The 16,353-nt window shown below is 35.5% G+C and overlaps 1 protein-coding gene across 1 annotated transcript in view; it reads right to left on the reverse strand.

The window, feature by feature from the left end:
* Positions 1–5,802: 5,802 nt before the first annotated feature.
* The window catches only part of LOC148314026 (uncharacterized), a 230,152-nt gene continuing 219,601 nt past the window's right edge, over positions 5,803–16,353 (reverse strand). Inside the window, exons 4-9 of the mRNA XM_088268456.1 lie at positions 11,550–11,931; positions 10,404–10,579; positions 9,001–9,836; positions 6,599–8,372; positions 6,380–6,488; positions 5,803–6,246 (exon numbers count right to left, since the gene is read on the reverse strand). Coding sequence (XP_088124582.1) covers positions 6,129–6,246; positions 6,380–6,488; positions 6,599–8,372; positions 9,001–9,836; positions 10,404–10,579; positions 11,550–11,931 — 3,395 coding nt within the window. The 3' untranslated portion in view covers positions 5,803–6,128. The remainder of the gene's footprint in view (positions 6,247–6,379; positions 6,489–6,598; positions 8,373–9,000; positions 9,837–10,403; positions 10,580–11,549; positions 11,932–16,353) is intronic.

The following is a 16,353-nucleotide window of genomic DNA, read 5'->3' on the forward strand; positions in this document are numbered from 1 at the left end:
ACATATAATTTAATATACCATGAAAATATTTACATGTACATGCTTAATCTTAATTCTTCCAATAATATAAAAATGATTCTGTTATAAAATGTAACATTAACCTTTGAAAACAAACAGAATAATGAATGAAAAAGGAACACAAAAATGGGATGAATAAACAAGTATTTAAAATATTCCTCATTGATCAATTATCTATCAAACGATGTTTGATAGATGTTCGAATGATGAAATAAGGAAAGAATGTAAGGCTGAGATAAGCATTATCGATAAAATTAAGAAAGGTGTGTTGAGATGGTTTGGACATGTGGAGCGTATGAGTGAAGAAAGAACGGTTAAACAAATTTATGGAGCGAATGTAGTTGGAAAAAGAAGCAGAGGACGACCGATGAAAACTTGGTACAATCAGGTATGTCAAATACTTGAAAGCGGCCGGGTCAGTCGTCGGGTATGTATGAGGAGATGCATGAATGTAGAAGAGGCAAAGAATGTTTGCAAAGACAGAGTGGTGTGGCGTTCGATTCTCTCTGCCTACCCCTGCGGAGAAGCGGCGTGATGGTTAGTTAGTTAGTTAGTTAGATCAATTATCAAGGTTTATAAAATAATAGATACATACAATTTATGATTATTTAGGAGAATTTGTAATGTTAGGTCAATTTTTTTTTAGATGAATATGGGTTATAGTTCTTATTTTATGAAAATCTTCTGATATTGATATTTTTTAGTTGACACATAATTTAGTCAGAAACGATTGACCTGTCGGAGAGTATGGATAAACCCTATTGTTTAAAAGAAATTAGTTCTGAAGAACTGTTAAATTTATTTAAAAAAAGACTTGCAGTTACCTATCGACTCTTGCACAGTAAGTCTTTACACACTTTATTTCACAACTGGCAACACCGATGATTAAAAAACTAAGGTGAATTCATTACATTTTTATTACCACTATTTCATAGTAAATCTATGAAAAAATGTGAAAAAAGAGCCGTTTTATTCGCAAGAACTAACTGACAGGTTTTTAGAATTTAATATATGATATTTTCAGTATTTGTCATATGGAATCTTAGAACATAAAATAATAAAGGGTATACAGGTATATGTCAAGCCCTTAGAGCAATACAATATCATTTACAGGCAAGATAAAAAAAAACAATCGGTTGAAACTGGAACTAACTTCTTTTCATGTTGCCAGTAAGTAGATACAGTGCTGCTGGCGATTTCATAAAGTATCACAATGAATGTGGTAGGCATATACAGACGGAATATCAGATATTTTCATTAATTGATTCGGCAGTCACTTTTTTGTAAAACCTATCCATTTTTAATTAAAGTTTTACTTAGTGAATACCACTATTTCTTAAAATCTACTGTGACAGTGTTTCGATGCATTCCGCATTGAAAATGATGTGGAATGCACCGAAACACGTGTCACAGTAGATTTTAAGAAATAGTGGTATTTACTAAGTAAAACTATAATTAAAAATGGAATATCAGCTACTTAATTCTGGATGTTTCTTACAAACATTTCAGAATATTCAGTTTATGAATATCCCGCCTGGACAAACTAAATAAATCAAATTGTTTGCGTCCTACTTTCGAAATAAATAGGAGAATGAGCGTCTGGATACCGAGCATTTTTCAAGTTCAATTGTTTTCTTTTCTTATTCCTGACATTTTTCGGATTCTGTCAGAATAACCCGATAAAATCAGACTCTATATTTCAGGAAGTTAGCAGTGGAATAAATAAATTGTATGGTTTCCAGACAATAAATTGTATGATTTTCTGAATGAACCTATTACTGAAATGATGTTCCGTGCGTACGTGGCCAGGTTAAAGGTATTGTTTTGTTCTAAGGGCGGAATAAGAATGAATTTACTGGACTTACATAGTATGTATCTCTAGCCGATACATTCATATTATTTATAAATATAATTCTGGATGAGTATAATTATACTTTCATGAACCGTTATAGTAAGAATATTAACAATAATAATTCAAAATGACGAGATGGAGGTAAGGATGATATTTTACATTTTTGAAATTCTAATGCTTAAACTAATATCGGTCGATTATACAATTTAGAATGAATTATTCTTACAGAAACAAAATTACCCTTCAGATATAAGATAAGCCCTTCAATTTTTTTGAGTATAAATTAATTTTTTCACATTTTGCTACTATACTGGGCGGTAACACTTCCACAAACGTTTTGTGTATTTTTGGATACATCTAGGATTGACAATTATAATGGCTGCAAAATACCTATCTTCTAAAATTACACGTAATATAGATGACGTAGTGCGACGTACTATTGTGATGACAGAAAATAAAATTGAACAATATCACTAAGCCTCTTATAGTGTAAAGTTATATTATGTATGTAGGTAAAATAAGTTACACATTTTTATATTCTTCTCATATTATAATGATGCATTACACGCTAATGGATTTATATATAACAATACAATATACATACATAATTCTAGGTTATATGGTGAAAATACTTAAAACTAAGGGTATATAGAGTTTAGTACATATCGAAATAGTATGTACATCTTAATATAGCTTATCAAATACTATTGCTCAATACACTCGCTTTCTGCGAAAAATACAGATATCCTTACCGCTTGTAAGGTTTCTTGTTGTACAAAAAAAAAATCTTAAAAATCAAGTTGTCTTTCTTTAGTTTCAAAAGATTATTTTCTGTAATATTTTTTACACTTATATTGATCTCATTGCAACTTTTAAATGAAAATTTGATATAAAATTTGTGATGTTTTTAATTGATATTGCTTCTTGTGACAATTTTAGGATTGAATCAAACTTTGAAATCATCTATACGATTGATTAGGTACTGATTTGCACATTTTTGCGATATCTAGTACAAGGATTAATGCTATCAACTCAAAATGGTTTAATCTGTTTCTCGACAATTTTGATGCCAGTTATGTAGTTATTTGTAGTAATAAATTCAACCTATAGATCAGACATTCTCTTTTATTTGAAAAATAATTATTCGTCCATAATAAAATAAATATCAATTAATAAACCTGTTGAAATACAGCAATCTCTCGATTTACCAGGATGGACAGTAATAAAATATATTGACAAATGTACAAAAGCTGAAATTATTTCACTCTTTTCAATCTAAAACACTAACAACCTAGAAAAATAATAATACATGCCATGTGGCTTTAGAGTATCTGAAAGAGTTGTGTATTCCAGGCAAATTGGTTGATAGACGTTACACGCTTCGATCGGCTACAACTGCTATGGGCAAAATAATCTTACCAGGTCTCGTAATCAGCGCACTAAATTTGTCATACATGGAATGCTCTTCCAGCAGTAGTTATAAGTAATGTGAGTGAAATGATCTTTGGAAAAAAACTAAAAACAGATTTGTTTACTAAATCATTTCCACTATCTTCTTTTCCCCAATTCATTCATAGTGAAGCGTCCTTGAGGTAGTATTTTACGAAAATGGCGCTTTATAAATATAAAAATATAAATATAAAAAGATGTTAATTCATAAAGAATAATAGAAAATTGACTAGATATCGCCACGGCAGTGCCAAAGTTCACATTTTCTTGTTTTGATCAACAATGTGTAAAATTATTTTTATTATCCTTTCTTTCAGTCATCATTTTAAATTATAGATTTAAATTATAGAACATGATAAAAAAATTGAAATTCATCATCTCAAAATAATATATTTGCATATATGCAACTTTTGTGTTGACCAGAAGATATGCCAAGTAAATAAAATAAAATAAATATAAATATCTTTATCTAGGCATAAAAAGATACATGTTTCTTAAAACTATGCATCAATTTTGATGCTGCATATAAAAAGAAGATAAAACATATTCCGATAAATATAAAAATAAATATTATACTATTATATATTGCAAATATGTAATATGTACTGGTATGTAAAACATAACAAAATTAGATGGTAAAAAATCTCTTCAAACAATTTTAATTATTATAAATATCAGCATTAAATATACAGTTATTGAAATATAAAAACAAAACATTAGCTAAGACCACTTTCAGTTTTATTAATATAATATAAACACTTGTTTTTACACAATATATTTACCTTAATAAACTCAGTGGTTTAAACAAGTGTTTTATTTTTAAATTGAAATCATCATGTTTTTCCACAAGGTTAATTAATGCCAAATCGATAAATAATGTACTGCTTCTTATTTATAAAAATTCAAAGCAGTTATCTTTGAATATATTATTTCTGTTAGTAAAAAATCCTACGAATAATATATGTATCATTAAAACATAATAAATGATGTATGAAAAGATTTGATGGATATTTTTTTCATAAATATATACAATGTTTATGTCCTTAATTATTATATTATTTTAAATTAATATTATGTAAAAAAAACAAATATTATACTTGAATTGAAAATATTTCATCATTGGTTACACAACATTACTCAGGTATGAACGTTTTTCCAGTATGTATTTACATTAAGGAAATAAAATTGTTTTTCTACAATCTTATACAATACAAGCACCTCTTTATATTCATATTTTTTGTTATTTTTGTAATATAAAAAAAAAACAAAAAGATTATTTAGTTTCTGAAAATGTACATGTACTGTAGAACCTCCCTCGTCCATCTATAAAATCTATTACTAACATTTAAAAGTCAACTTCAATTTATATATATTTGTATTGCTCTTTTTAATAATGTCCGATTTATTGAAGCTTTGAATGTAGAGAATAATGCATACCTGCACAGTAATTTTTCAATTAAAAAATTGTTTATTTTGCTGTAAATCTATATTTTTCTATGTTTTAGATGTTTTTATTATTGTATTGCTCTTTTTCAATAATAATAACAGCTTTTGTGCGGTTTATTGAAATGTTTTTAACAAAGAAGACAAAATATATTCATTTTCAAGTTCAAAAATTGTTTGTTTCTCTGTAAATCTGTATTTTCCCATATTTTCTGATAATCTGACCTTTTATGACCATAAGTCCCAAAGGTGACGGATTAGAAGAGTTCTACTGTAATGTATAAATATTGTGTAACCAATGACAATTTTTTATATTGTAGGTAAATAAAAGGTTAAATATGAATACACTTAAGTTTTTTTATGCGATAGATACGTTCCATACGGAGTCATAAAAAAAATTCGCATAAAAAAGACTTGAACTGCATACAAAACTGGAGGATAGGTTCCATTATTTAAAAAAACCGCATAACTTCAAATCGATATGATAGAATGCGCCATTACATTTGAAAATCGCATAACTTCAAAATTACATGAAAAAGATCAGCATAAAAACAGACCCAAGTGTATATAAAAGTAATGATAGTGATTTCTTATGTTATGTCCATGTTGGTAAATGGTGTGTTAGAATCTTTAAACTACCATAGTTGATTATTAAGGTATAAAATTACTTAGTTATTGCTCAAATTGCTAAAATTGTAACTAAAAAGGTCTGTTGTTGCATAAATTATATTTTGATTTGGAATAATTCTAAGTTTAACTAACGTAGATCCATTCAGTCTTGGAATAAAGTTTCGTAAAAAAGTACACGTTTTACCAACCCTGTTTTATTATGACTTATTATCTAGAAAGAGAAAATTAAACAGTTTAATATGAAAATTAAGCTCTAGTTATAAATACGGCAAACAACAAAATTAATCTGGTACTTCTAACACATTCATCCATGTGTGTAATGTATTTGTAAAATATTAAAAAATCTACAGTGTCGAGTTACCAACATGGACATAAATGGAGTTACCAACATGGACATAAATGTTTTGTAAACGATGTAAACATATAATAAAAAAAAAAGATTTTGGTATTTGTTTAGCAAATTTTGGCATAGTATATTGCACCGTTACATATTTCTAAATTTCACTTCTCTATAATTACAAATATACATTATAATCTACTTGACTAGAGGTTTATTCTTAGTTTTCAAATCTAAATCACTTTACGACTACAGTTTGAAAATTTTAATCACAACGCATGTTTATTTACAATAGTATACATACAAATGTGTGTAATCGATGTTCTATAAATAATGGAAAAGAAGATTCTGCTATTATTTAACGTGTAAAATATATTACGCGTATTCCTTATGAGTTATTTATATCCACCCTGACATTCTTATATCCGTAGGATGCGCGGTGAGCATCGATTGATCGATGCTGTGATACTCCTTTCCTGAACGAGGTCTTAAAGTTGTCGTTGCTTGTCGGTTAATTCTGCAATAATAAATTTTTTCTTTCATTAAAGACCTGCCAAGAACTGACTAATAAAAGAAGGAAGGTGTATGTTAACTTATTGGTAAATTAATATTCCAGTAAAGGGTTGACAATTACTGTTTCTAAGAGTTACCTCAGAGTTTCAGGCGTATCGGATGAGCTGTGGGAGGACATGGATAGTGTTTCGATGTAGTCCGACATGTCCGAAGCGCCACTGCTTGAGCTGTGCGAGTCTACGACTCCTGAAAATACTATCGGTTAGTATTGCAATGCAACATACATAGGATTTTTAAATAAATAATTACACTTATTATTAGTATATGTTGAGAATATATTGCAATTTAATAAATACCTTTAACTGCTTTGGGTGGACAAACTGGGACTTCGGCCTCAGCTGAAGATGATTTAGCGGGGATTTTCACTCTTTGGAAATGGAATGTCAAGTCTCTCAAGGGATCCGATGATTTAGACCTTCTCGGGAGTGAAGAATGCAAACAGCTCGGGTGAGGGCCTTTAGTTTGTCTCAGGGCTAGGGCGTGTATATGTCTCCTACTCGACATGGATGTCGTGAGGGGCAACTCGAATTCGGCAAAATCTGCTCCGTGATGTTTCAGCGAACATGTAGAGACACCCGAATCGTTGGAACTCGACGAATCGCGATTAGGTCCAGATTTGCACGGAACACTCGAGGAACGTCTAATATGGGCAATCTCTTTAACCTTTTTCCTCAAAATTGGCACTCCATTCGGAGTGATGTCTCCTTGATTATCGGTCGAATGTACTTCGTACTGAACTGTCACGCAGCAACTATTATCTTCGCAATGTTCAGTTTCCTGATGTATGCAAGGAGACGATGATCTTCGATTGTCGATTGATATGTTTCGTAACGTTTCCAACGACGAGGAAGTAGTTCGACTGCTGACGCTATCGAACTCTTTCAAGTCCTCCAGATACCTGGAAGAATCCGCCGAACTCGATCTTTTGCGGTTTTTGATCAACTCGATACTATCTGTGGAGTCCATGATTTGCTTTCTGGTGTACGGGCTGTTTGGAGAATTCAGCATCGTTAGCATCGCCGAACCGGGAATCCTCATTTCCGACTCTGCTCGCTTTCGACTTCTGTCAACGGGCGGCCCGAAGAGGGTAGGATTACTCGCAGATTTCTCCACAATCAGCCTACTCACTCTGGACTTTAAATCTGACACCTTGTTCGCTTGGGACATAACGCTGGTTATCGGGGACATCGGAGTGTATCCAGATAAGTTTTTACTACATTTATGCTTGTTTTCGTTTGTAATTTTGCTCGTTAATGTACTTCCTGCCGGTTCCATGAGTAAGTAATCGTCATTTTTACAACTTTCCGTATTAGTGCATGTCGCGGATGGGTGTATTTCAATTTGGTGATGTCCGCATTTAGTACATAGAGGTTTGACATTTCTGGTTTGCGGTAGTGAACTCAAGCTACTCTTCAAGGCTTCTAATTCATCTTGCGTTATGCCGACTTTTCTTAACATATCTTTAGCATTTTCGTAATATTCTAGGGAATGCGCGAAATCTAAGTTGGCGTAATTAGCTGAGACCGGATCGTTGGCGCTATTTTCTTTTAGTAATGAGGAAGGATCAATGTTCACGTAATTAGAGGATGTCTCGGATTGATCATCTTTGATACCGGAGGGATCTTCAGATGAGCATGAGCAACCCGTGTTAGTGATCTTCCTATTGGTTTTCTTGGTTATGTCTACTGTTGCATATAACGCAGTTTCTTCTCTCGTCCTAACTATAGTCTGTTTGCATTCGTTGTTTGAAATAACAGTGGTCGTGGTTTCCTCTTGCGCACTTTTTCGACAGTAGGGTAGAGAAATCAAGCTGTTGGCCCAGTTGGTCACTCTCTGGCACGGACAATCTGGCGGTCTCATGTCGTCGCAGTCGATGATTGTTGGAACTGGTGCCTTTTTACCCAGTTTGAGGATGCACCCACACGGCTTCCGCAAAGTCATGATGCCCGGAGTATTGCTCTTTGTTAACTGAAACATGTTTTCCATCGCTAAACATTCCTTTATTTTCTTTGGAGTATCGTAATATTCTCCCGCTGTTACGAGATCCTTGTTTTTGTCACATTTCTTCTCCTGTAAATAATATAAAACTTTTAACATATCGTTGAATATACACATTAGTTAATAATCTTCTTTTTTGATCCCTATCAGCACCCAAATGGTGCATAGGGCTCTGAATTAAATCAATGGGATTTTAACTTGATCATATGTTACACAAAGGCGAGGTGATGAGTCCTACGTTACAGATCAGGGAGAGGATTGGAATATATTTGAAAGGATACAGAGTTCAGGATGGAGAATATAGCCGGTATATAGAAAAGGAAATAGAGGAGGAATAGCAGGTAAAAAATGAGAATAGGCCACTCGAGGTTATATACCTTTACTTGTACTCGCTTGCATCACTTAGACACTGCCAATGTGCACGAGTCTTTTGAGGAAATAGAGTTGATAATCTACATGCACGAATATATATATATGAAAACTATCGAATATTTAGGAATAATATGTGAATAAAAATAATAAATAAATATCCCCAAAAGAGATGGTCTGACGACATAGTCACTGTATGGGGTAAAAACTGGATGCAAAGCAGCAACCAACCGGAGGAAATGGAAAAAAGGGGAAGAGGCCTATAATCCAGCAGTGGAGGTCTAAGGGCCCATGAAAAATAAGAAGAAGAATATATGAATTTTGCGCTTACCTCTTGAAAATGGACTTTTGGCACATCGTAGTTTTCGTACGGCCCAACTCTCGAGTTGTTCGTTTGCAACTCCAAGCTCTGGCAAGTCTTGTACTGACACATGCACCCGGCTCCGGACTCCGAGGGTAGAGGCATGGGCGGCTTCTTGCACTTGGCTTGCCCGTCAGAGTTCATGTTGATCGCGCTGAGGGGCAGAGCCTTGGGCGGCCTCGCCGGCGGGCAGTTAGGGCAACTGCACCCTTGTGCAACAACTCTCGCGAGTCCTTGCCCTTGCAAGTCGGCGGGATTTTTCTGATTCGGGGTCGGTGAAACTTGAGACGGGATGTTCTCCTGGTTGGCTATGAACCGTGGGACGGAATATTCCGTGCCGCCTCCTGAACTGTTCCGCGACGACATTGAGTTGACGTCGGACTTCTCTTTGACGCTTTCCATCGTCCAAGCGGGGTGGAAGTGCGAGCCTGCGCAAGGCGTCATAGCGGCCGTAGTGGAGGAGCGAGACATGGCTCCTAGCTTGCTAATGCAGCTCATGCACCTCTCGAGGGACACGCTGCCGCCTCCCCCGGCCCAGGTCTCGTTATGGACGGCGTCTTGCATGTCGCTGACGGACGTCGTGTCGCCGCAGCCATAGTTGCTGTCGATGTCTCTGTGCTGGGACTCCATGGACGGCCAGTACGGGGATATGGCGCCGCACGGGATATCTTCGTTGTCGTGCGAACAGCAACGATCGTCTCCGTAGGAATACATGCTTCTGTTCATTTGAGCGGCGTCGGCTGACGTCAGGTCGGAGAGCCTCGTTTCTGGTCTGTATGGAATTTGTTTTTTCGGACTTTCTGCATCTAAAGAAAAAAAAATACGATTATCAAAACACTTTTATCAACCAATTTCCTATATTATTATTTATTGATTCGGCATCAACTCGAATGACGTGTTGATTATTAAAAATTAAACACTCGTATTAGACCACAAATTGAATTTTATTTCCCACAGCTAGTTAAAAAAAACTACGGGTGTTTTCATCGATAGGTGATCACGAAAAGTATTTGTGATCACCTGTCGATGAAAACATCTGCAGTTTTCCAAACTTCTTCTAACCCTCATTCGCACCCCATGGTGCATAGGGCACTGCATCGTATTGACGCAGTGTTATCTTGATCGTTACTTACATGAAGGCAAGATGATCACTCCTGCGTTTCAGGAACCAGTCCAGGGTAGTATTAAATAAATATTAGAGTGTAAAATCACTAATATTTATTTTCACCACCCCCTGGAATCGAACCCGGGATCTCCAGCACGGTAGTTAAATACGCTTACCATTACACCACGAAGGTGGATTGAGGATACAAGTGTTTAAGTTTTAATCATTTTATTTTGAGTAAATCATTTTAAAATAAATAATAACTTACTCGAGGTCTTCCTGAGCAGAGGTCGTTTCTTGACGGATAGTTTTCCTTGGGACGCGAGCTCGAAGGTGTGAGTGATTTCTTCTCCCTGATCGGTTATCAGGACGTGCAGCCCTTCCCCCTTTCCGCATCGCGACCCCCCTTCGAAGCAGAACCTCCCTTCGACGACTCCATATCTCCTGCAAATGGAAAACCCTTTTGTCAATAACGAAAACATGTCCGTCCGAAAGTCATATTGCCATACTCTGTTTTAAAATGATGAGATGGAATGAAGTCTTAGCCAAATGAGCTAACCACATTTTTTTTACTCTAGGCATGTTTCTAACCTTAATCTGTGACTAGTACTGCATTGTATAGAAACAGTGTTATCTTATCGTTTAACATTCCTGCGCTTCAATTGTCAGTCCAGAGTAATTTTAATATAAATACCATATACCATAACTCTGACCTCCAGCGTGGGAGCCAACTTGCCGACCAATAAACTACGGAGGCGGATAAAATGTAGTTTTATAAAGATAATATTAAATGATTGGACCATTTCTATGGAGTGAAGTGAATGGATAACGAGATAATGACTAAGAAAATATGTGTGGCGAATGTAAGCGGGAAAATAGAATAAGGACGGCCGAAAAAGACTTGGCACGATCAGATCAATCAGAACCTAAAATCTGGTGGTGTCAAAAGTCTGCGTTATCTGTATGGATGTGAAGGAGGCGAGAAGTGTATATCAGGACAGAAGAGTGTGGCGTTCCATCCTTTCTGCCTACCCCAGCGGTGAAACGGCTTAATGGTAGTAGTAGTAGTAGTGTAGGCTATGTGGTCACACTGTCGAGTTGCAGCGCTGACGTGAACAGGACGGAAGCGTTTCGAGACGAACGAAACCGAAGATTCCCGAGCGGACACGGCGCTAAAGCGAGAGAACTCAGAAACGGAGAGAGCTACTTGGAGTAATTAAGTATTTGTAATTATCTGATTCCAGTGTTATCGCATTTATTTCAATAAAGGGACTAACTGTAAGTACAGCATTATTTCATTTTTATTCTGGTCACCAAATCCACATCACAACGGCAATAAGCCACCAAAAACCAGTCAAAATTAACATAGCAATCAGCTATAGAGTAATAAATATAAGGAGGAATAGAAACTGACCTGAGGGAGCCGATCTCCCAGATGCCGACGAGCCTGGGCGGCACGCCCGCCGTGAGGCAGAAGCGGCGGTCCTGCACGTGCAGGCGCGCCGGGCCGGCGGCCGCCTTGGCCCGGGGCGGCGCGGCTGCCACCAGCACCAGGTACTGCTGGCCCTCGCCCAGGTGGGCCGCCAGCTTCACCTGCCACTGCATGAGCCGCTCGCGCGTATCGAACGCCACCACCACGGTCACGTCCTGGCACACGATGGCCACCGTGTTGGACTCCTTGTCCAGCGTGAAGCCGGCCTCGAAGCCCAGGAAGTGCTGCAGCGACAGCGACGCCTTGGTCTGCCCCTTCTTGTAGCGGTCCTTGGAGTCGCGGTACAGCTGCAGGTGCAGGCAATCTGCAAACGAAACAATTCATTATTATTATTATTATTATTTTAAATTGTTTATTTGTATATATTTATTTAAATCACAATTTATACAAATCGTAGTCATACAGGAGAAAGTGACCAAGTGCAGTTTTTACAAAAACGTGATCATTGACTGTTTGATATCTCACTAGCTTAATATTGCCCAGAAAAAAAACCCAAAGGATTTTAAAGTTGGAAGTATAATGTATTGAATTGTTCTGCGCTTCTTGTACCAGTCCAGGGTGGTATTGAGTAAAGATTAGAGTAAAAATCCCTTACATTTATTTGACCCCCCCCCCCTGGGAATTAAACCCGGGACCTCTAGCACGGTAGCCAAATGCGCTGACCACTACACTACGGAGGTGGAATTAACCATCAATGATGAAAAAAATACAATATTTAGACCTCTAAATAGCAAACAGCATATCGTAGGCATACAAAGCGTCTATTTGCAGGGTACGGAAAGGTTATATCATGGTGATACTGACTTTGACAAGGGACCACAATCAAACATTTCGCACAAATTCATCGATAAAATATTTATGTCGAATAAAACAAATTAATGCTATAAAAGCGCTAATACCAGGCTACCCTCTTTAATCGGTTTGCGTTTAAATGAATGTTTAAAAATGCTTTTCCAATCGCGGGCAAAGCCAAATATTATTTTTGAATATCCGATATAGCGTAGAGCTATTTACTGCGCCGGGAAAATGGTCGACGTTTTGGCAATGTGAGTTTTATGCGAAAACAAAGCATAAAACGATTTATGGGAATATTTTTCAATATGGCTCGGGTTTTCACGAGGACGACGCGATGCGGGCGTGCCTTACTTACCCTAAGATGTAGGACTGCTATCCACGTACTTGAGTTGAAGCCTTTTCCCTCAGATTACTGAACGCACCCTAGACTTACCTACCCCCTTGTAAAAAGGCCCGATCTTTATGTACTTATAAATAAGAATTTTCTCTACGCGGCTCGGTCTCTCATATCGAGTGACTAGATTTGAGTTACAGCTGTTTGTTGGACTTATTGACAAATGTCTAGCCCTTTCGAAAAGGGCGGGCGTGATAGGAAAACAAAGGCGCCAAAAATAATGTAACTTGATTTATTTAAGGTTGAACGCATCGCGTGTCGGGATACTCGGGAGTATAACGACCGCTTAATTGCGAACGATGACTGACAGTCGGAAAATTCAAAGAGTCAGACACTAAACATATAATTCGTAGACATATATCCAATGTAAGAAGGGTTAAATATTTATATAATCTATCGTAGTCGTACAGGAGAAAGTGACCAACTAACAAATCGTAAAATGTTCAGGAGGGCCATTTAAGTCACTTTTGCTTGGCAAGAGAATTAACATCAATGCGGTTAGTCATTTTTAATAAGTCAATATATTATACTTCCAAGTTTTAAATCGCTTTGGGATTATTTCAGGGCAATATTAAGCTAGTTAGATATCAAATAGTCAATAATCATGTTTTTGTAAAAAATGCACTTGGTCTCTTTCTCCTGTATGACTACGATATACACACACACACACATATATATATATATATATATATAAATATACATGTATATTGTAATACTTCAATATTACCCATCACCTATTTAACATTCTAAAAAGTATAACTATTTTATGGTTGCAAATTTAAATTACTAAATAGTTTCAGCTATCAAAAGGATTACTGCTTGTGAAATACGAGAATATACCAAACTAAAACCAGAAAACAGTATTAACTCAAAAAGTTTGATAAACCATAATTGTTTTATATTATTATTTGAAATTGTAAATTACCTTGCTTTGCTTGTGAAAGACAATCCCTTTATGCTGATAAATTGATTCGCACATTTCGAAAAAAAAGACAAGGTCTTGAGAGTTATTTCTTAGGTATTTTTTTGGGGATCCCTTGGGATATTTATGAAATATCTGTAAATCTTGACGATTTTTTTACCATGAGGTAGACTGTAAATTTGGCAATAGAAAAAAGTCACTACATATCGTAATACCATATTACATAGGTTATGTTTTGAAACTTAAAAATGAAATATAAAGAACAGAGAAAAAAAGGACGTACAAATAAAGCAAGTGCGAAGAAAAGGGTTGACATGATATTATTCCAAAATCAGTTTTATTTTCCGCACCACTTTTCGTTTATTCGCCTCATACGGTGGACCCATCGTTTATTATGCCAACTACGGGGAGAATGCGTCGAAACTTTATTAGGGTTTTCCCAGTTAAAAGAAAATCCCAGGCATCAAATAAATCCGCAAGAGGGCGAGAAAAACACCGACCCCTTCTTTGTTCTCTTATTCGATAAAGATATTCCCGGTCCAGAATTCCGTGGTTCAATCTATTCCGGCTGTTGATGACAAATCAATACCTACCCCCGATATGGGAGCCGTACGTACTCAGGTTAATTCTTATCTACTCGCTCGAGAGGAAGTACTAGCTTAGCGCCGCGGGGTGGGAGCCGCCAGATAGGCCTAATGACGCTTGTACGTCATATAATCAAGTCCCAGACTATCCTCCTACACGAGTACGTATTGGAGCATGTTTCACGTGTCGAATCGAGATAGTATTATGGCTTAACTTACTGTGAATATCAGATATTCCCACTAAATATCAGATATTACTATAGTGAATATAGATCCCTCCAAGACTAGAGGCGTGACTAACGGGTTTGCTAACGGGGACTGCTACTTCACCGGTTACTAATTGGGATGGTATTCGTTACTTTTTCTTAATTTTTATTGATTTTCTGCTTTAGTTTTTGATGTCAAATAGTCAAATATTAAACAAGCTAGATACAGGTAATATGCAACCAAATTTATACGCTGAATGGCGTAATTAGCTCTGAATAAGATCTTTCGAAGACTAGAGACGCGATTAACGGGTACTTTACCGGTTACTAATTGCGATGGTATTCGTTACTTTTTTTTATTTTTTATTGATTCTCTGCTGAAGTTTTTATTGTCAAATAGTCAAAAATATTATACAAGCTATTTACAACCAAATATGAGCGTGATTAGCTTAAAAAGATCTCTTGAAGCTTCTTAGCGTGACTAACGTCACCTGATAAGGATAGTATTCGTTATTTTTTCTTAATTTTTACTGATTTTTTGCTTACGTTTCTGGTGTCAAATAGTCAAATATTTATCAAGTTAAAAATATGTAATATGCAGCCAAATATGTGCGTTGATTAGCGTGATTAGATTTAAATGAGATTTCATTAATTGATTCCACAGTCACTTCGTCGTAAAATCTGTACATTTTTAATTTTAGTTTTACTTAATAAATACTATTTTTAAATAAAATCTCTTGAAGACTATAGGCGTGACTAACGTGAAACTGTTCCTTTTTCGGTTACATTTTCTAGGTTTGTATTTCTTTCCAGCTTACGTTGTTTATGTCAAAATGTCAAATATAAAATAAAATAAAAATACGCAATAAACAACCAAATTTGTTTAACAATTTGCGCAATTAGCTTTAAATGATCGAATCCAATAACCGACTTTATTAAATAAGTCATTATTTCTTTCGATTTCTCAAGTCCATCTGCGACTAATAGTAAGTGACACGTAATATAATCTAAATCTGACACGTAAAACGTACCCCAAATACGTCAATATACGATAAATATCTAAGAACGTATATCTACAATGTATCATTAATTCCAACAAAAATCTACGTTAAAGAAAAAATATCGCAGCGTAATTATTTCCAGAAGATACTCTTCAAAATATCTGTATATTAATAAAAAAAGATGAAAGTAAATTCCTCCAGTCTCTCCTTAAGCCCGGCCTTATAAAGATGTTCTTTATTATGTTCATAAGGGTTAATATAATAAATTTGGGGAAAATTCTCAAAAGGGAAAACCAATATATTTTCCAAAGGAAGGTGTTTTCCGTGTAAAACGATACCTGTTATTGTGGCGTGGCGAACTTATTACTTCGCTTTATGAATGTAATAACAACAAAATACATAGAGATAAAGGTCCGGTATATAAAATTAATTACGTATGTGTACTATAGATTGGTTATAACACTATTTATTATTTTTTTTGTACAGAATACACATAAGTATTTTTTAAAACAGTTTATCAACTTGATATGAAACATTTACATGGACGTCTGACCATAGCCCATGGCTTACGACTGTCATTTGGCTGGCTTAAGCGATCACTTTATACACTTTTGTAACATTCACTATTTTGCTAATCATTAAACATCATCGCGAATAATTCAGTGACCATCATAATAAATAATTAAAATATTTTCATTTATTGATTCGGCAGTCACTTTGAGGTAAAATCTATCCATTTTTAATTAATGTTTTTCTTAGTACATACCACTATTTCTTAAAATCTACTGTGACACGTGTTTCGATGCATTCCGCATCAGACGGTG

The sequence above is a fragment of the Brachycentrus maculatus genome, unplaced genomic scaffold (assembly GCF_059751285.1).
Source record: "Brachycentrus maculatus isolate JH-2025_06_01 unplaced genomic scaffold, ASM5975128v1 h1tg000003l, whole genome shotgun sequence".
NCBI classification, from domain to species: Eukaryota; Metazoa; Arthropoda; class Insecta; order Trichoptera; family Brachycentridae; genus Brachycentrus; species Brachycentrus maculatus.